We start from the raw sequence: 20974 nt of genomic DNA, 5'->3' as shown, positions 1-20974 counted from the left end.
TGGACAGAGGCCAAAAATGGATGAAAATTGAATTTAGCCCCGTGATTAAAAACAGTCCATATTTTCTCATATGGAAAAAACAAAAACAAATGGATATCTGAATAAGGCCTAGTACAGATGTTTATTGTATTTTTTTATCAGCGCTTTATAACATACACATCAATTAGCAGGAGTACTGGAAAAAGTTAATTTATTTAGTATGCAACCTTGAGACACTGATGCTTTACAGTCACCTTTACAATAATGTGATCAATAGGACGCAGTGTGAAAAAGCAGTGTTCTTCCGAACTAAAGTCTAAAGTTAAATGCACTTGAGGTCTGCCACCTAATAAATAATGCAGATCGAATGTAGGCTGCAAATAAATGTTTCATTTATATTGTGAGAAGGATTTACAAGCAAGGGAAGGTCAGAAAAAAGCCTGAACAAACTGACAGTGCCTAATCTTGGTGTAATCATACACTGCAACTTTGTACAAAATATTGATCTCCTTCTTAAAGGCATTTTACCTCAAGTTGTGCCTAATGCTTTCAAAACCTAAAAATAAGAAATAAAACGTTACTGTGTAAGACTATGACTGGCGGCCGCCATCAGGTGCCTTGACATGCTTTGCCCCCATAATTAGTGTATGGTCCAATGGGAAGATATGAAAGATGGAAATAAGAAATGTGTCCTGCCTTTTTTTCTTTTCTTAGCATAACTTGAGGTACACATCATGATATACAGTAAGTGTCATGAGACACACTGTATTTGTTATATGTGTGTCCGTTGGTGACCATTCAGTGGTTGTGGTGAATATTAATTCCTTCCTAGCATTTTGCCAATAGACATTGACAGGGTTTTTTTTATAAACCCCTCCAAAGTTTAGTCTTAGGAAGTTGGTTGCGGATTACTTTATATAGAGTATAAGCCAAGATTTTCAGCCCATTTTTTAGGCTGAAAGTGCCCCCTCTCGGCTTATACTCGAGTCATTGTCCCAAGGGTTCGTGGGGGAGGGGGAGCGCGTCTGTCACATCATACTCACCCCCTACTGGCACGGTCTCTGCACTCTGCACTTTCCTGCTTCTCAGATGATCTCCGGTGCCGCAGCTCTTCCTGTGTTCAGCGATCACGTGTTACAGCTCATTAAAGTAATGAATATGCACGCCACTCCACTCCCATAAGCATGGAGGGCATATTCATTACTTTAATGAGCGGTACCATGTGAGCCTGAACACTGGAAGGAGCTGCCAGGGCCGGAGACCATCAGAGAAGCAAGAAGTAAAGCGCACACTAGGAGGGGGTGAGTATGACGGGAGGATGGGGGGAGCCATATGATATTCACCTGTCCCTGTTCCACCGCCGCGTACCGCTCTGTCTTCCGTGTCCTTTGGCTGTGACGTTCAGGTCAGAGGGCATGATGACATGGTTAGTGCACGCCCTCTGCCTGAACAATCACTGCAGAGACCTGGAAGATAGAGCGGTGTGTGCCGGTGGAACGGGGATAGGTGAATATCGGAGGTGCCGGGGCCCTGAGCCAGCGGCGACACAAGCACCTGGCTCCCTTAGTGAGCCGGTGTCACCACTTGCTCAGGACACAGGCACCTGGCCCCCAGCGACGAGGTGTGAGTGCGTCATTTTTTTTTTAATCGCAGCAGCAGCATATGGGGCATATATATCTATGGAGCATCTTATGGGGCCATCAACCTTTATGCAGCATTATATGGGGCCTCTTATGGGGTAACAAATACATTAAAAAAATGCCAATATCAGTCCGAAATGACAAATATTTCTCATCCAAATTTACAGTATATAGCAGCAAATGAGATAAAATATAACTTAATACAACAAACTAAAAGTACCAAAAAATAATGTAACCCACAAGTGAATTTAAAAAGAGATGCAAAATAAATGGGTGATCCTCAAAGGATAATTGCAAGCACCCAAACGAATCACATAGGGATATAGAATGTAACTGATAAATCAGAAAACAATCTATATAATGGATACAGCATAAATAAAAAATTAGCACAATGCTATAGCCAATTGCACATGTATGCACATATATATTTCATAGGCCAGACCAACAGGTTCATAGCCTTCCATAAACGAGAAGGCTGTAGGTATACACAGTATCCCTGGTGACTCCTGACCGTCTGCATAAACCGGTGAGATTGTTCCTTTTTTTGAAATCTCGCTTATGGAAGGCTATGAACCAGAGTATTTTTAATTTTTATAACTTTTTACAGGGGATTTTTATTTTATGAGTTGGTACAATTCTTGTTTTATCATATAAAGGTATGTTTTTTTTTTTATATTTTCCTACTTTTGCTCAATAATAGCAAATGAAAAAACAAAATAAACATGACTTACTTATTTAGACCCACCAAAGGACTTCGCAATGCAATGTGCTGTTAGTACAGTATATACTGCTTTGTTCTACATGGTATACCAAAGAATTATTTGCACAAATGAGAAGCAAGTGTGGTGCCCCTGAGGGTCCAGTCGCCACAGAGATACTGCACCTCATCCAGAGGTGTGGTGTCCCACCCACAGGTAAGGAGGGAGCACAGCCCAGGACTTCTAGCACTCGCACCCAACACACACAGGTCAGTCAGGGCATCTGGGTGTACCTCATCCCAGTCTGGCTAGGAAAGGGTGTTGGGGAGTCAGTGGGGAAAGGTAGGTAGAAAGAGAGGAGCTTAGTGAGTGGTGTGACAAAGGACTTCCAATCAGTGACAGTTAGGTGACAGTTAGTGGGAGGAGTTAGTGTGAGGTAGAAAGATTGTTCTGGAAAGATCCAGTCAGTTAGTGATGGGACAGCGGAGGAGCAGGGCTGACGTGGGGAGAGTAAAGGCCCCGTCTCACATAGCGAGATCACTAGTGAGATCGCTAATGCGTCACCGATTTTGTGACGCAACAGCGATCTTGCCTGCGTTCTCGCTACATGTGACATGCAGCAGTGACCGGCCCCCCCGCTGGATATCGCTGATCGTGCTTGAATGTCCTGGGCCATTTTTTCATCGTCGGCATCCCGCTGGCCAGCATGCATCGCTGTGTTTGACGCCGACGAGTGACCTCGTTGGCAACGCAGAACTCATGGACGCAGGATGGAATCGATCAGAATAGTTGCTGTGTGACAACGCACCAGCGATCCTTACCAGGTTGTATCGTTGTCGAGAACGCTGTTGCTTTGTTGAAGAGATCTGCCTGTTTGACATCTTACTAGCGACCATTTAGTGAAGCACCAGCGATCCCTACCAGGTTGTATCATTGTCGAGATCGCTGGTGCGTCGCTATGTGAAACGGGACCCTATGGGTTGGAGAGACACATCTAGAAGGAAGGAAGCTCCTAGGAGAATAGAAGGGGTCCTTGGGGCACGGGTAGTGCGGAAAACCACCCGTGGGGCCCGTATCCAGAAGAGGAAAGTGTCATGATCCAGGTTGGATTGTGACAGATTTTGCACAAATAACCTTTTTTTTCCTTTAAGCTGTTGGCTTAAAGTTAGTTTTGCCCCCGGTGGCCGTTAGGGTCATTACACTGTGGTTTCTTTAGTTCTAGTTTTGCCCCCGGTGGTCGCTAGCGTTATTACACGTAATTACCAAGCAGGTGATGAACCTGGCTCCTTCCTATAAAGGAGTAGCAGGTGGTCTCATTCACTGATTGGTGATATTGGTCAAATCCACGCACCATCACCAGCTCAACTGCTATCACCTTAACTGCCCTGGGACACAGCTCTGCCCATGGAGAGCTTAACCATCTTTGCTTCCCTAACACCATCCCAGAGGATCTGCATTGCAGCGTCGGCTACCATTGTCGAATACCACGGGTGGCGTCACAACAAGCTCCCCATTTCCCTACCATTTCTCCATCTTCCCCACTACCATCATCATCCTTCATTAAACATCCATCTTTACTGGACGGCCAGGGCCATGGACTGGGTCACTGCCACAGTGACACATCCCCTTTAAAGAACTTGACCTGCCCGGTAACCTAAGGCCATGCAGGGGCGCTCCACAAGTACCCCAGAACACTTGTATAGAGTATTTGGTTTGGCCTTTATCCTAAGTCATGTGGCAAGGGTCGATAAAGGGTCAATGTTGAGTTTTAAGATTGCTACTTTCAGTAGGGCTCACTAAAGTTCAAGTCCTCTTGCTCTCTAAAGAAACAATTTGCATATTTAATTTGCCAGAAGAGCATTGCATTGACTATAGGTGTTAGGCGTCGGGTTCCTGTCGCTGCACAGCGGGATTCCCGAGCCTTGCTTCCGTCGGTCTCCTATTCCTCTCCAGCCGCAGAGGAGGTTGCTCAGCAAACTCGTCGGTCCCGGCGTTCTGCCCAGACCAGCTCCGTGGGTTTGCTTGCTGCTGCCACCTCTGGCACAGCTATGGCAATGCATGCTGCTCAGCAGCGAGATTCTCCAGGGACTAAGTCCCCATGTCGGGCCACTGAGCATGCCCGTGGAGTGATCTCCCATTGGAGTTCGAAGGTCAAGTACTCAGGTCCTGCTCATGTTCGGATTGGCCCATCCGAGAAGCCATGAAGGTCCCGGACGCTCGCAGCTATAAAAGGCTCACATGGCCGCTCGGCCATTTGCTAGGATAGACTGTATTTTCAGACTATGAGGAGTGAGTGATGTATGCATGTATGAATGTCTCTGGTGAATGAAGAAACCCCTACCCTTGGTACGCATGTGTTGTGCAGCCTAGCCTGCTGGTGCCCAGGCTTAGGCATAGGTAGGTCAGAGTTGGAGTCAGGCATTAGTCCTCACCAGTGACTCGGCACGCCTCATTGCACGTGCTCCACACTCCTTAGCCAGCGTCTCTAGCAGCGTTCGTGGCAGCGACGCCGCACGCTCAGTGGGCCCAGAGGGACTCTAACCCCGTGTCCTTGGGGTAGAGTTTTGTGGCCGTACACTGTCTGCTCTTTTGGCCGGGCTCTGTGAGCTAAACAGGCTCCGGCATCTACGTTCAGCGGTCGTGCGGCTCTGTGAATTAACAGAGTTCGCTCTTGTTCACATTGGGTGACGTAACCCACGTGTGACTGTTTTCACACTGCTTAATTCTTCCGCCATTATCTAGCAGCAGTGTACCACCTCTGCACGGTGGACCCCGGGCTTCGAACGCACCTACTACTATTTTATAATTTGGTGTGTTCTGCCAGCCCTAACAATAGGTCTCTTCATACTGTCATATCAGGCATGTCACTCTCCATAGGGAGAGACATGACCCCTTAAACCCAAATAATTGGACTCTCATACACCCAAAGCAAATCTCTTCCTTTGCACTGAAGAGGGGCCAACACCCTGAAACATGTGTCTGCAAATAAAGTATCTTGTTTGGTTTTTATCCTAAGTCATGTCGCAAGGCTTGTAAAATATTGGTTTTTACAGTGCCATAACTATAAACTTCGGGGCCCCGGGGCAAAACTTCATAGTGGGGCCCCTCAACATTTCAATTACTAGAGATTGTGCGGAATGTGGTGAAGCCTGCTACGCATTGTTGTATACAACACACAGGCTTCACCACGTTACGCAAGACCTTTAATAGATTTTGTTTATGATGCAAGTTTTAGAAGTTAAATATTCAGTGAATATGTTTGGAAAATTAATAAGGTGAATAATAATTCCAAATATTGCACAATTTTCAAATAACTGTACATGTTTATTAAATATTAAGTAGTTTTAAACAGTATATATTTAAACTTTGTTCACTTAAACATAACATTACTTAAACATTACCAATTTGTTCAGTTTTAAACAGCTACTTAAACATTTGTTTCCTAACTTTCAGAGAAGCGAATTCATCAATTACTTTGTCAAAGTTGATCTGTTGAGCTCGATCGTTCTCAATTGAAAGTAAAGCTAAGCTGCGGAGTCTTTCTTGAGCCATAGTACTTCTCAAGTAGTTATGAGTTTAAGCTTAGAGAAGGATCATTCAGCCTTAGACACAGCCACAGGAACAGTCAAATACATGATGCACGCTGTGCAAACGTCTGGATAGCTTGATGAAAGTGAAGAATGCTCAACTATTAGGAAATCAGCAAATTCCTTAACACTTTTCATTTTTTCCAGTTGCTTTTGAAACAAATTTTTTACTGAACATAACTGTGAAGCAAAGGCTGGAGTTACATCATCTGCAAACTTGTTAACAAAATCAACAGCTTTTTCGTGAATATATCTTTCACTGGCACTGGCCAAAAAATCAGGTTGTATTACTTCTTAAGAGTCAAGAACAGCTTTCATCCCTTCAAAACGGCGATGAAGTTGAGTACACACCCCCCTCCACACGATGCTGGCACATCACCCCTCTCCATGTTTATAGTATATGGAGGACTATGGGGGTGCAGTATACTATATGGAGCACTATGATGGTGCATTATAATGGATGCACTATAATATACGGAGCCAATTATACTATGTGGAAGCCATTATAATACTGGGAGGGCTGGGCTCTGTGGGGGGCATGATAATACTTAAAGGACTATGAGGAAGCCTTTATACTTTATGGAGGGCGATTTAAAGGGACACTGTCACCAGTGTCACTTACTGGGCTGCTGAGTGTAGTTTTCATAAAATCACTGTTCAATCAGTTTGAGATTAACATTGTAGGACTAATCAAATAGTCCAGCACATTCATTTACTGCTAAATATGAAGCAGGGAAAACAGTAATTATATTACAATTACAGCAAGCAGCTCAGTAAGTGACACATCACTGGAATCTGGGTCTCTATCTCTACATTATGCTGCTATCAGATGGGATGGCAAAATCCTGGCGACAGTGTCCCTTTAAGGCAGTGTGGGGGCCATAATACAGTGTGAAGAGATGTAGGGGCCATTATACTGTATGAAGGGCTGTGTGGGGTTCACAATGGGAATCATACCGTGGAAGAGGGGTAGTCTTATACGGCGAGTATATTCCAAACTCTATATTTTAACTGGAAAGGTTGGGGGTCGTCTTATACGCCGGAAAATATGGTAATACTAAATACTATCTACCTACACACGCACTACAACTACTATATGTGACACAGACTGCACTGACGATCCGACACTGGCCGCTGACCGATGCGCAATGGGCAATGAGCAGTTCAGCAGTTGGGGTAAACAAGACCTCAGTGTCAGTGCACGTTGCGATGCGGCCGCTGCCTGAACTATTGGCTGAGTAACCGCATGGCACGACACCACATGATCAGCTAACAGTCTACTGTCTGCCATAGAGCTCCTGTTACTAAGCGAAGTAGCGTTTCCCCGTTTAAAGTATAATTGAACAAAAAACATTTACGCTTGCACTTTCATGGATCTTTTCGTTATTTTTATTAACTTTAAACTTGAATAATATAGGAGCTGGGTATTTTATGAGAAATTAAAGGATTAAAATACAATTTTTTACCATCAGTTTGGGGCCCCTTGGGTGGTTGGGGCCCGGGGCTGCCCCGGTTGTAGTTACGACCCTGGATTTTTAAGATTGCTACTTCCAGTAGGTTGCACTAGAGTTCTAATGCTCTTCCTCTCTAAAGAGGCAATTTGCATATGTAATTGCCTTTCAATAATAAACTTCCAGGCAATCTATTAGCTATGCCAAGGGCATGATCTAAGGGCCCCGTCACACATAGCGACTCACCAGTAATCCCGACAACTATATCAATTTGTCAGGATCGCTGGTGTGTCGCTACATGATCGCTGGTGAGCTGTCAAACAGGCAGCTTCACCAGCGATCAGCACCAGCGATGCCGAGCGGGTGCGTCGCTGTGTACGTTAGTTACCATCGCGCTGATGCAGGGAGCTGGTAACAAAGGTACAGATCGGGTTTCTAAGCAGCGCGTGTCACTTAGAAACCCGATGTGTACCTTGGTTACCAGCTCCCTGCATCAGTGTGCTGGTAACTAAGGTACACAGAGGGTTTCTAAGCACAGCACGCTGCTTAGAAACCCTGCATTTGCCTTAGTTACCAGCGCGCTGATCGCTGGTCTCCCGCCTGTCACACAGCGATGCGTGCTGGCCAGCGGGAGACCAGCGATCCAAAAAATGTCCAGGGCTTTCCAACAACCATCAACGATACCGGCAGGGGGGCCGGTCGCTGGTCAGTGTCACACACAGCGATCTCGCTGGTGAGATCGCTGTTGCGTCACAAAACTTGTGACTCAGCAGCGATCTTGCTAGCGAGATTGCTATGTGTGACGGGGGCTTAAGAGGCATGCAGTCAGGTCCTTGTTATACACAACTGTTTGCTTTAGTTTAGCTAAAGCTACCTGGGGAATAAGCCTTGGGAAAACTAATCTACCCTTAAAGAGTAAATAAACTTTTTTGTTATAATTTTTCTCAGTATGGAAAGTTATGAAACTTTGAAAATCACTTTATTAGGGATTTAGTGTAAGTAATTGCATATAAGTAGCTTTCAAGCTCATTTTCTGCAGTCAGCTGCACTGATATCAGAATGTACTAAATTGAAATACAGATAATTGCAGTAAATGGGGCAGCTCCCTATTTGTGTCGCAATAAATCTGGGGATAATCTGCTGCAGGAAATGCCAGGATTGCTGCCTGGATGAGAGATTGTGGTCTGTGTCTGGGTGGACAGGTGAAAAGACCCCTTGGTGATGGTCTCTGTTACAGAACTTGAGAGACAACTGGACATTTATCTGAATGGGTGAGCCTGCATGTGCCTGTATATGCCATACTGGGGAAGTATTGACTGCATTTGAGAGTGGCAGACAGGGAATACTGCCCCTGGAACAATGGGGCAAGGTCCTAAATCTGTACCGTACTGGGGAACCACAGAAAGCGTACTATGACCTGGCCCTGCAAGATGGCAAGGAGTACAGCAAGCTCAAAGTGGAGATTATGACTCATTTTGGGCATAACCCTGGCAGTCCAGATGCATTGGGTGCAACTCTGGCACTACGAAAAGTAAAAACCTCCTCAGTCTCAGATGCTTGAGCTGTTACATCTGGTGTAAAAATGGCTGCAGCCCAGTAGCTGCTCCCCAGCACAAATGGTGGAAATGGTGGTAGTGGACTGATTTGTCCATTCACTACCAAAATCCATGCAAATCTGGGATGCCCAAGGAGATTACTAGAATGCAGATGACTTTGTGAGCCTGATGGAAAGATACTTTGCTGCAGATAACTTCCTGAGCAGTCAAGGGAGCTTGAGTTCCCCTGTCAGGGATACTTAAAATACTTAAAGGAAGGAGCCCAAGGCCACGTCTGAGGGGTGCACAAAGACCCAGAAGGGCTAATAGCTGGGTTCAAGGGTGTTATGATTGTGCACCTACTCACTCGGGAAAATAGATAACAAACTTAAAACTGCAACTGACTCTGCCAATTCCTGTACAGACTAGAGCTCCTGACCTGCAGTTCTAAAGTTTCCTGCATGAGCAGAGATAGCCCTAACCACAAACTAGAAGATGGCAACTTGGACCTAAGCTGCCTGAAAGGCCCCCAAGTAATTCACATTCCTCCTAAGGAACTGGAGGGCAGTTTGATGAAAACATGAAAGATCCCAAAGTGAGTAAAGTAAGCCAAGAAATACAAAATAAAATATGTAGCTAGATTATATGCTGCTTGCTTCGTAAAAAGAAACAGAATGTCATGGCATCGGTTGTCTCCAACAGGTGCTCATTATCCCAGATCATGCTACTTAACTGAGCTGTTTATCCCAGACCTCTGCCTAATGTACATTCAGTCAAATGTGGTTTGTTTCCTCTGTGACTTAGGTTCTGTAGGTTGATCTTCCATTGCCTGACCTTAGACCTCGTTCTGACCATCCGTCTGTTTAACTTTTACTGCTGGGATCTGCTATCCTCCTGGTATTCTGACCTCGGAATGTTACCTGACTACGCTTTTGTCTCTTCCTTCTGTTTATGACGTACCCTCCTGATCTTGGACTTTTTAACTATCCTGACTCACAGCTTGGCCGTGAAAAGTGGCTAGTGTCACATGTGAGGTAGGTGCAAAGTAAAAAACAGAACCAGCAAGGAGATAAACCGTAGCTGGAATTTCACTGACTGACTTTATGTTAAAGCAGAATGAATAAACAACCACAAGAAACTATCACCAGCAGGAAATGCCAGCAGGTGAAGTGAATATAAAGCCACACCTGAAAGATGATAGGGCAGACAAATGCCTATGCTATACAGGCTGCAGCCAGAATAACAAAGCCTAAACACCTTGGGAAAGGTGTATCTAATGTGGCTCAGTGGACAGAAGTCGACCACAAATGGCTCAAGGGTTAGAACCCAGGAGCATGACAGTACTCCCATTCTTGGAGGGGCCACTGGAGCCACAGAGATCTCCAAGCACTGACATCGCTGACAGAACTCCGTCACTAGAAGTACCCACACTTGACAGTAAAATCACTGTCAATGAGTTCTAAGGCAGAACCTGGGTTAACAAATGCAGAGGTAACTATAACTCCAGAGTTTTTTTACACATGTAAAAAACAACAAGTAGTATGCATGAAAGATAACCTCAAACTTTTAAAACCGGTGCCGTTACATCTCAATAATTATGTTCCTTCTTTTTCTTTACCTTTAAGAAATTCATTTTTGTATCTGAAACACTGAGTCATTACATGACCCATTTGACTGCAGTATAGACAGAAACTAGCAGGTGTTTCAAGTTTAATTCCCTTCTTGGACTCTCTGCAGACCCCAATCTGCATCAGATTCTCCTTCTTCAATAGGATGGGAGAGAGAAGTCACAAAAACAGCCTTGAATATTTTTGTATCCCTAAGACATGTCTAAAAGCATTGCCAGTGACATGGTCTCATCTAGGGACAATAGGGAGGATTATAAACCATCATATCTTATATCTAGGTAGACAAACCTTGTCAAAATTTACTGTGAAAAGCTGGGTCATCCCAAGAGGTTTCCACTGTAAAGTGTCTGAACTGAGAGCAGTAGTCCTCCACAATACGATTTCCCTTAACCAACCTGTGGATCATATATTTTTCAACAGCAACTTTATCGGCGGCGTCATAAACGAGCCCCAGAGCAGAGAAAAAAGCTTTAACAGAGGAAAGCACTGGAGACTCCTCAGGCAGAGAAAATGCCCAAGCTTGAGGATCTACACGGAGCAACAACAGAACAATACCAATGTGTTGACTCTCTCCTCTGGATGAGGCAGAACAGAGACGAAAAAACAACTTATGAGAAAAAAATGAAACTGTGAACTTACTTTGTTCCCTGTCAAAATAATCGGACAAATTTACCTCAGGCTCAGAAGGTGGTTTTAGGTGTAGTAGAACAACCTGCACACGGCGGTTAACACATGCTGTTGTGGCTGCTTAATATGTGCCACCAACTATAGTACCCCCCCTTTCTGGAGACTTCTTTTAAGGTGAGGGCATAAAGAGTCATTAGAGTTTATTCGTTATATATCAAATAAAATGAATAAACTCTAGTGACCCTTTATGCACTCTCCTTAAAAGAAGTCTCCAGAAAGGGGGGTACTATAGTTGGAAGGTTTAATCTGTTTGGTTTTGTCACAACTCTTCCAGTAAAGGAGACAAAAAATAACAGTCAATAATTATATTTTCCGGTTGTATTGCTCTTAAAAATCAATGTTATGGTTGCCTTGAGACTGAATTTCTATTTATTCCTAACCTTTGGCAGGGCAAACTGCAATGAAGTTTTCATATTCTGATAATAGATGAACTCTAAGGACAGAACATTTCTTACTTCTCCTAAAAGACAACCTGATGCTTTATTAGTTGCAACCACTTTTTAACTTTTGAACACAAATTCTACCACAGTTTTACTTTTATAATGAAGGGTGTTGAAATGTGTGAGTAAACAAGAGTACTTCTGTACAAAACTGTGGAGAACATATAAATTCCACATAGCTATTTAACTTGGCAGAATATGAAGCCAGGTACCTAGCACTTATAGGCAACAATATGCCACTATGCTGCCAACAGCATCAGCACTGGCTCTCCAGGGGATCGCGTGACATTGTTATGTCATGCGATCCCTGGGTCCAATCTTCGGTCGCTTCACTCTCCCAGACTTCAGAAAAATCACATACATTTGGAGGAAGTGAGAGCTGTCTCCCACTTAATCTGGGTGTATGTGATATGTGTGAAGGCGAGGAGAGTGAAACGTCCGCTGATTATATGCAGAAATTGAGTGACGTAACCCGGGAGAGCCAGTGCTGATAATGTTTGAAGCACGTTGGGACCTGAACTGAGTATAAGTTTTATTATATTATAAGGGGGATACATACGCATGAGAGCGGGTTGTCTGAGTAAATTATATGATTTTATAAAAAGCAGTAAATTAAATTACTTTGATTAGCTGCTACAGGTAACAATAGATTTTACAATAAACTTTTGGGGTTATTTAGTTTGGAAAATCGAAGGCTTAGGGGTGATCTTATTACAATGTATATATATATATGCGGGGACAGTACAAAGACCTTTCTAATGATCTTTTTACTCTTTGACCTGTGACGGGGACAAGGGGGCATCCTCTACGTCTGGAGGAAAGAAGGTTTAAGCATAATCACAGACGCGGATTCTTTACTGTAAGAGCAGTGAGACTATGGAACTCTCTGCCATGTGATGTTGCAATGAGTGACTACCACCCTGGCCGCCTTACAGTGTGATTGCTAAGAGTTACAGTCAAGAAGGCTTTCATCTCTGAAAAAAAATGAAAGGTCTGTCTTGAGTTTGCCAAAGAACACAGTCAATGGAAAGAGTCAGATTGGCCTAAGTTGTTGTGGTCGGATGAATCCAAGTTCAATTTGTTTGGTAGTGATGACAAGCACTATATTTACCACCCAATTGGAAATCATAACTATGTAAGGTACCAAAGACCTACAGTGAAACATGGTGGTGGCAATCTCATGGTTTGGGGTTGCTTTTCTGCATCTGCTATTGGCCCTCTGCATAAAATTGATGGAAATATGAATGCTACCATGTACAAGGATATACTGGAGAATCCAATGCTGCCACATGGTAAAACCAAAGTAAGGCTGGTTTCACATTTGCGTTTTTTTGCGCTTTAAATAAACGCATACGTGCGCATGTGCTTTTTTCCCCTATATTTAACATGGGCGCCCACATGTGCGCATTGGCATGCACACGTATGCATTTTTCGTGCGCATGCGCTTTTTCCCCCCCTATATTTAACATGGGCGCGCACATGTGCACATTGGCATGCGCACGTATGCGTTTTTCGTGCGCTGCGTTTTTTTGTGGTGTGCGATTTTATTTTCCAGACGCTACTTGTTGCATTTTTTGGTCCGCCCAACCACTTCAAAAAACCGCATGCGCACGTATGCGCACATTTTGCGCTAAAAAAGGCCATTATGGCCTATGGATGCGCATACGTGCGCACTGGCATGCGCATGTATGCGTTTTTTTAGCGCTGCGTTTTTTTTTTTGGTGTCCACTATTTAGACAAGTTATAAAATTCTAAAGTCAAAAAAAAAAAAGTCTATATAAAGGAGGTGTCTGCCAACACTGTACCACAACTACAGTGACAGATTGGAGAGCAGACATTCACCAACAAACCCATCTTCTATCAGCGTCAAGAATGTGAGTATTATTACATCGTATGCCTGTCCTTTTCAATTGTGCATGTACTAATGATTTTTATTATTTTTACATGCAGCATGTCTTCGGAATCAGAATATTTCCCATCGCGGCAGGAATTGGCGCAAGCAGACGGTGAGGTGATTATTTTCGTGCATCTGGTAAGTATATCTGCTGCTACTCCAAATCTCTTACGTTTGTTTTTATTTTTTTTAAGACATCATCATATTCTGCTGACGGGACTACTGAGGGCAAAGAGCAGGAGCAACGAAGCCAAGTCCCGGTGGTGATACGGAATGTATGTATGAAATGATTTGTAATGTTCTTTATTTTTTATCTTCTATTTTTCATCTTTTCTGTATTTTTTTTTAACTTTTTATTCAATTTAAATTTGATTATTCTAATGAATGTGTTTTGTCTAGGTTCCACAACGGGATGATGACGTTTACCTGGATAATGAGCAGCTCATCAGCCTGGTCCAGGAGCGTGCCCCGTTGTGGGACAGCCATGACCGGCTGTACAAGGACAATGTGGTGACACGGCGGCTATGGAATGAGGTGGCCGCAGCGTTGATGGATGGCTGGGACAGCGCCACAGCATCCCCCAAAAAGGCGTTTAGTAAGTATTTCCCTGCTCTGTATTGTGCCGCAGTGACTGTTGTCCTTGATGGCACTGTTGGGTTTCGTGCTAGATATATTCTAGCAGGAAACCCAACAGTGTCATTGGGCTCTACAGTGACTGCTTTGAGTATTGCATTGCTGTATTGTGCCACAGTGACTGTTGTCCTTGATGACACTGTTGGGTTTTGTGCTAGATATATTCTAGCAGGAAACCCAACAGTGTCATCGGGCTCTACAGTGACTGCTTTGAGTATTGTATTGCTGTATTGTGCCGCAGTGACTGTTGTCCTTGATGACACTGTTGGGTTTCGTGCTAGATATATTCTAGCAGGAAACCCAACAGTGTCATCGGGCTCTACAGTGACTGCTTTGAGTATTGTATGGCTGTATTGTGCCGCAGTGACTGTTGTCCTTGATGACACTGTTGGGTTTCGTGCTAGATATATTCTAGCAGGACACCCAACAGTGTCATCTGGCTCTACAGTGACTGCTTTGAGTATTGTATTGCTGTATTGTGCCGCAGTGACTGTTGTCCTTGATGACACTGTTGGGTTTCCTGCTAGATATATTCTAGCAGGAAACCCAACAGTGTCATCGGGCTCTACAGTGACTGCTTTGAGTATTGTATTGCTGTATTGTGCCGCAGTGACTGTTGTCCTTGATGACACTGTTGGGTTTCGTGCTAGATATATTCTAGCAGGAAACCCAACAGTGTCATCGGGCTCTACAGCGACTGCTTTGAGTATTGTATTGCTGTATTGTGCCGCAGTCACTGTTGTCCTTGATGGCACTGTTTATTTTTTTCCAACAGTGGACAAAGTCCGAACACGTTGGCGTTCGATCAAGGACCGCTTCAACAGTGATGTTCGTGCTGAGGGCCAGGTTCACAGTGGATCTGCATCAAGGACCAGAACTAGATACCGTCACTATCACGCGTTGCAGTTCCTAAGACCGGTCCTTGCCACGAGATCGTAAGTATTCAAAATTTTGGGTTTTTATTTTTATTAATCTGTGTTTTTCTAATCCACAGCTGATGCTTCTTGTAAAGGCATGGTAGTAATGATTTTCCTTTTTTCCACAGCACCTGGAGCAGCACCCTGCAACCTGGCCCTGGAGCGGTCCTTCCTCGGACGTCCTCTGACCCGTCCCAGCCATCCGACAGCCAGGAAGCACCTTGCAGGTCAGCCACACACACAGCTTTTGACCAGGAAGCTGGGCCATCAGGTGTTCCCCTGTCCCAGGTCTCTGCCACTGGTTATGCGGGCACTACCCGCCAGCGGCAGAGGTCCTTGGACAGGATTGTCTTGACCGAGTTTATGCACTTGAGCGAGGCCTTTAATGCCAGCCTCAAGTCGCTGTCCGACAGAGTTGAAAGCGGTTTTGCACTCATGGAACGTGGTTTTAACCACTTTGAACACCGCTTCAATTCTGTCGAACAGCCCCTTGACCGTCTGGACGCCGTCCTCAACAGACCAGCGCACCATTTTTTTAGTAAGATTGAAAAGGGCATGGCGGAACACCTTAGTCCTGAGCAACAGCTGAATGTGCTGCAGGCCTGCAACAATGCTTTCTTGCAGGGTATGCAGCATAATCGGTATGGTCAGCAGTCAGTGGTGTCATTTCCACCTGTGCCACCATTGACTCGCTTCACCTCACTACCGACTTGTGCTGCATACCACTGCACGGACACCTCTATTCAAAGCCAGGACACCCACCGTTACACCACCACAAGTCTGAGTGCAGCTGGTCACTTCACCAACACCACCATGGCAAGCGCTGCTCCTGTCTGGAGCACCACCGCCACCCCCATGCATGCGTGGAGCTAGGCCACCACTAGGAAAACGTGGAACAGCCCTGCCGATACAACAACATGTAGTAGCCCTGCCACCACCACTCCGCAAACCTGGACCATCACTGCCGCCACCAGTCCTCCTGCAAGGACGAGCACTGCCAACCAAGAGCATCAGCAGCAGCCACAGTAGCAACAGCCACCGCAGCAGCAGCCACAGCAGCAGCAGCCACAGCAGCAACAGTCACCGCAGCAGCACCCACAGCAGCAGCAGCAGCCACCTCAGCAGCAGCCACAGCAGCAGCAGCAGCCACAGCAGCAGACGGGAGACCTCCATTCAATATTTGCCCTAAGTTCTAGGCGAAATCAATCAAGGCGGGCATTGGGGCAAAGTAGGTCCAGGCAGACAAGCCTACGGCGACATGCACTTCGAACAAATGTTCCTGAACCTATTGCCTCTCCTCCAAGTGTTCCTAGTTTAATTCCCTTAACTGGACTACCTTCCCCCACAAGTTTTGTTGCCCCTTCCCCTCAAACACCGTCTTCAACTGCAAGTGTTGCATCTTCCCTGCACACCCCCAAATTGCAACCATCTGCCCCCAAACGCCAAAAAAAATAAAGTTTTTTTTTATTTTTGTGGTTAAAAATAAATTTACATTTGTGGTTCACCATTACAAAGTTTGATTAATGTTTTTGGCGCCGCTCACACACTGATGAGTAAATACACGTAATATGTTAAAAACCAAGGCCTAGTCATATGACTGTACTAGGCCTTTGTATTTAACATATGTTCAATACAAAGGCCTAGTATAGTCATATGTGAAATAACAAGGCCTAGTATAATAAATACCAAGGCCTAGTATAATGTGTTAAATACCAAGGCCTAGTATAGTCATATGACTATACTAGGCATTTGTATTTAAAATACAAAGGCCTAGTATAGTCAAATGTGAAATAACAAGGCCTAGTATAATAAATACCAACGCCTAGTATAATCATGTGTTAAATACCAAGGCCTAGTATAGTCATATGTGAAATAACAAGGCCTAGTATAATAAATACCAAGGCCTAGTATAATGTGTTAAATACAAAGGCCTAGTATAGTCATATGTGAAATAACAAGGCCTAGTATAATAAATACCAAGGCCTAGTATAATCATGTGTTAAATACCAAGGCCTAGTATAGTCATATGACTATACTAGGCATTTGTATTTAACATATGTTAAATACCAAGGCCTAGTATAATAACTCGAGTTTTACCGACTAGGATCTGGTTTCCTGAAAAACAAACTGGTGAAACTTGTATAAAAAAAATAAGTTTCTTTCTAAAAAAATAATTTTCTTTCTAAACACTACCACAATTTTAGTTAATGTTAAATAAAAGTTGGAATTGAGCTGATTACATTCATCTACTCAATGCTGACTTTTATTCCCCATTGACCTGCATTGGGGTTGGGTTTTGAACGAATAACATCCTTTTTTTTAACACTAGTTGGACAATTTTCTTTTGAAAAAATTTGGTTTCCTGAAACCCGATCCTACCAACGTCACTCAAAAGTCATAATCATAACTATTTATCAATCATGGCCTGGTTATAGTTATCAATCATGGCCTGGTTAATACACATCATATTTAACATGCAGCTTTGCTTACGTTCCAATATATGTCACGCAGACTAGCAATGCTGCATTTTAACTCATATGTGTATTTACGTGCCCAGGTGTGAGAACATCAAAAAATTCACCGGTATACATGGGAAGTTTTTTATTTAATTGGAGTGTAAAAAATATAGTGCACTCAGTAATGGTATCAAATAAGGTTTTTTATTACCATAAACAAACGAAAACATTCTTACAACATTTCATCTTGCCAGTGCACCCGTCCTACATCAGAAATAAAGTAGGTTGCAAATTGGTCCCTCATTTGACCAACTTCAACGGATGACCTGAGAGGGTGCTGAGTGAATTCAGGCAATGGGTTAGGAGCATCATCGTCCAGTTCAAAGGTCAGGTGCTCTTTAGCCATCACAAAATTATGTAGAACCACACAGGCCTTCACCACCTCATCGACTGTTTCAAGTTTAAGATTAATGGCCGTGCCGAGAACTCGCCATCTGGAGACAAGAATCCCAAAAGCACACTTGACAGTTCTTCTGGCCCTGGTCAGCCTGTAATTAAATATTTTTTTGGTGTGGTCCAAGTCCCGGCTGGAGTAGGGTTTCAGTAAGTTTGCGCACATTTGAAAAGCCTCATCCCCAACCATTACAAAGAGCAGTGGCGGAGCTTCGGTGTGAGGAAGAGGCCGTGGCATAGGGAAATTAAATTGGTGGCCATACAACCTCCGGCCCATGTCTGAGTTTTTAAAAGCCTGTGAGTCATTACCACGGCCAAATGCTCCAATGTCCACTGCTACAAATATACATCCGGCATCCGCAATGGCCATGAGTACTATTGAAAAGTACTTTTTGTAATTATAGTACTCAGATCCTGTTCTTTTGGGTTTGATGATCCGTATGTGTTTACCATCAACAGCTCCCAAACAGTTGGGGAAATTGCATACTGTCCAGAATTTGTCAGCAATTTCCATCCACTTTTCAGCGGTGGGCAGGGGCATAAATTCTGGACAAAGAACATTCCAGAGAGCCCGGCAGGTGTCCGCATCAATTCCAGACAAGGTAGAGATTCCAATACGGTACTGGAAGTGTAGTGAAGATAGGGTTTCTCCAGTCGCCAGGAATCTGTGAACAGAGAAAGAAGTAAAATTAATATTTCTGTATATTATTTTAAAAAAACTATAAAATAAAATATTAGTACATTCACGAAAACGAATTACCCAAGGTTTTGAATACTAAATTTAAAAAAGAACCATCAGACCGCACCCCTTGGTTTTTAAATATTACGTACCATAATGTCACCAGTAGCCGTTCCTCAGGAGGAATCGCACGACGGAGCTGTGTGTCCTGTCTCCGGATGGATTGTTGGACACGAGCAAGCAAATCCATGAAGCTTTCTTGGGACATCCGGATATAATCTGTAAATTTCTCCGGGTTTGCCTGTAGCTCACTGTAGAGGGTGTGGTATGCCCCACGGCTCTCCCGGAGATCAACAATCGGATGTATCCACATACGCCGCCGTCTTCGCTGCCTCTCTCTCTTCCTTTGTTCATGGCAAGCAACTGCATACACCTGAGCCATCGCGATGTCCAAATCCAAGTTGAAGTGAAAACTCTTCCAGCGCAGATCCATGGTGACACGAGAAGAATCAAGCAAATCGGAAGAATACTGTAGACAGGGTCTATATATTAACATACCACACCGACATTGACGTCCCATTGGTCTTGTGTGTTGTTTTTTCTTTTTAGGGGGTTGTCCAAAAATCTGTAAAAAAACGCAAACACACTAAAAACGCATACAAACGCATAAAAACGCTGTGTTTTTTTCCTGCATGCGCATAAAAATGCTTGAAAAAAACGCAGCGTTTGTATGCATTTGTATGCGTTCTGTCTATGCATTTTTTTGCGCTAAAAACGCGCTGCAAAAAAAGCAAGTGTGAAATTAGCCTAAGCAAGGGCTGGAAATTCGAGCAAGACAATGATTCTAAGCACACATCCAATTTAGTAAAAAACTGGCTAGCAAACAAAAATGTTTGCCTGTTGCAATGACCAAGCCAATCACCTGATTTAAACCGTATAGAGCACCTTTGGGTTGAGTTAGGGTGAGGAGCTGGGGCCCGTACCAATAGCAATAAGGATGACTTGTTTGCAGATTTACAAATGGAATGGAGCAAGATCCCTCAGGATGTCTTGAATACTCTAGTGGCTTCAATGCCCAGTTGGTGTGGTGTAGTAAAGAAAGCAAGTGGTTGTGCTACAAAATACTAAGTTATGGCATTGTAACAATGAATTACTCTCTGTGTTGTGATCAATAAATAGTATATGCAAAACTTACACTTGATGGCATCACAGCAACCAGGCAGAAGTAGTCACACTTTAAAAAAAAGCTAGACTTTTGGTCACTATTGTATGTACAAGGGCGAACACTCAAGCAACCTTGGCAGCCGCAGAAGGGCCCAAGAGGCAAGGGGGTCCGCTTTCAGCTCCAAAGCAGGAGGAACTGTACATTATGATGAGCTATTGGACATTTAAGGGTCCATATACTGTTCTTGAATAGGGGCCTCTTCTCTCTTCTGCCTGTGTCCACTATATATACTTCTATGAATATACTGTACATATATAGGACATTATAAACTGCTGGATATGCTACCATGTGGATGTATATCACTCTGATGTTCTGATGTGTGTATATATATACATAAACATATCTATATATATACAGTATATATGTAGGTGTGCATATACACATCGGAATAACATACATCGAGCAGTAAAATACATTTGTCAATACTATATATAGATTGATTCAGGCTGTTTCCCTTGAATCTTGTAACGTCAATGCTAAAACCGTCCACACCAAAGATGTAAATGTAGCCTGTGGTATCATCACAATCTAGGAATAAAATATTAGCTGTGCGCAGTCTTACTATTTTGAAGATTTCTTGCTTTCGGTTTGATGACCTTGCCATCTCAAGAATCTGGGAATAGGTTGAGAATGGGGATAACTGGTCTCAGCGGTACTTTGTCTGTATCCTATGTCGGTCTTTCGTTCATTGCATTGATCTTGGGTTTCGCTCAGTCTTTTGTGATGATGTGCACTTTGCTGCTCCTCCTACAATGTGCATGCATTTAGCACTGGAAAGCAAATTGATTGCCAGCAAGATGGTTTGAAAGCACAATAACCTGACTCAGATCAAATAATGTGGCTGTTCCATTTAGGTAAAAGGAAAAATAATACTAAATTATGCCTAAGCATTCAGTTTCCTGCAGCTATTATATGATATACAGTTATAAACTGAAGGGACTTAATGGATCCTCAGAGAAATTAAAAAGGTCAGTGATGATGTGGACAGTGATAATGGCCAGGACAATAAATGTGACTTCTTCAAGTAAAATCAAGCAGCCATATGTCAATTTCAGCCTTTACAATGATGACA

General features: G+C 43.7%; 1 protein-coding gene across 1 annotated transcript in view; it reads right to left on the bottom strand.

The window, feature by feature from the left end:
- The window catches only part of TRAPPC3L (trafficking protein particle complex subunit 3L), a 168763-nt gene extending 148160 nt beyond the window's left edge, over window positions 1–20603 (bottom strand). Inside the window, exon 1 of the mRNA XM_073575971.1 lies at window positions 20465–20603. Coding sequence (XP_073432072.1) covers window positions 20465–20506 — 42 coding nt within the window. The 5' untranslated portion in view covers window positions 20507–20603. The remainder of the gene's footprint in view (window positions 1–20464) is intronic.
- Between the last annotated feature and the right edge of the window lie 371 nt (window positions 20604–20974).

The sequence above is a fragment of the Dendrobates tinctorius genome, unplaced genomic scaffold (assembly GCF_039654945.1).
Source record: "Dendrobates tinctorius isolate UK_male_01 unplaced genomic scaffold, ASM3965494v1 ptg000046l, whole genome shotgun sequence".
Lineage (NCBI taxonomy): Eukaryota > Metazoa > Chordata > Amphibia > Anura > Dendrobatidae > Dendrobates > Dendrobates tinctorius.
This window is presented reverse-complemented; position numbering and strand designations above follow the sequence as displayed.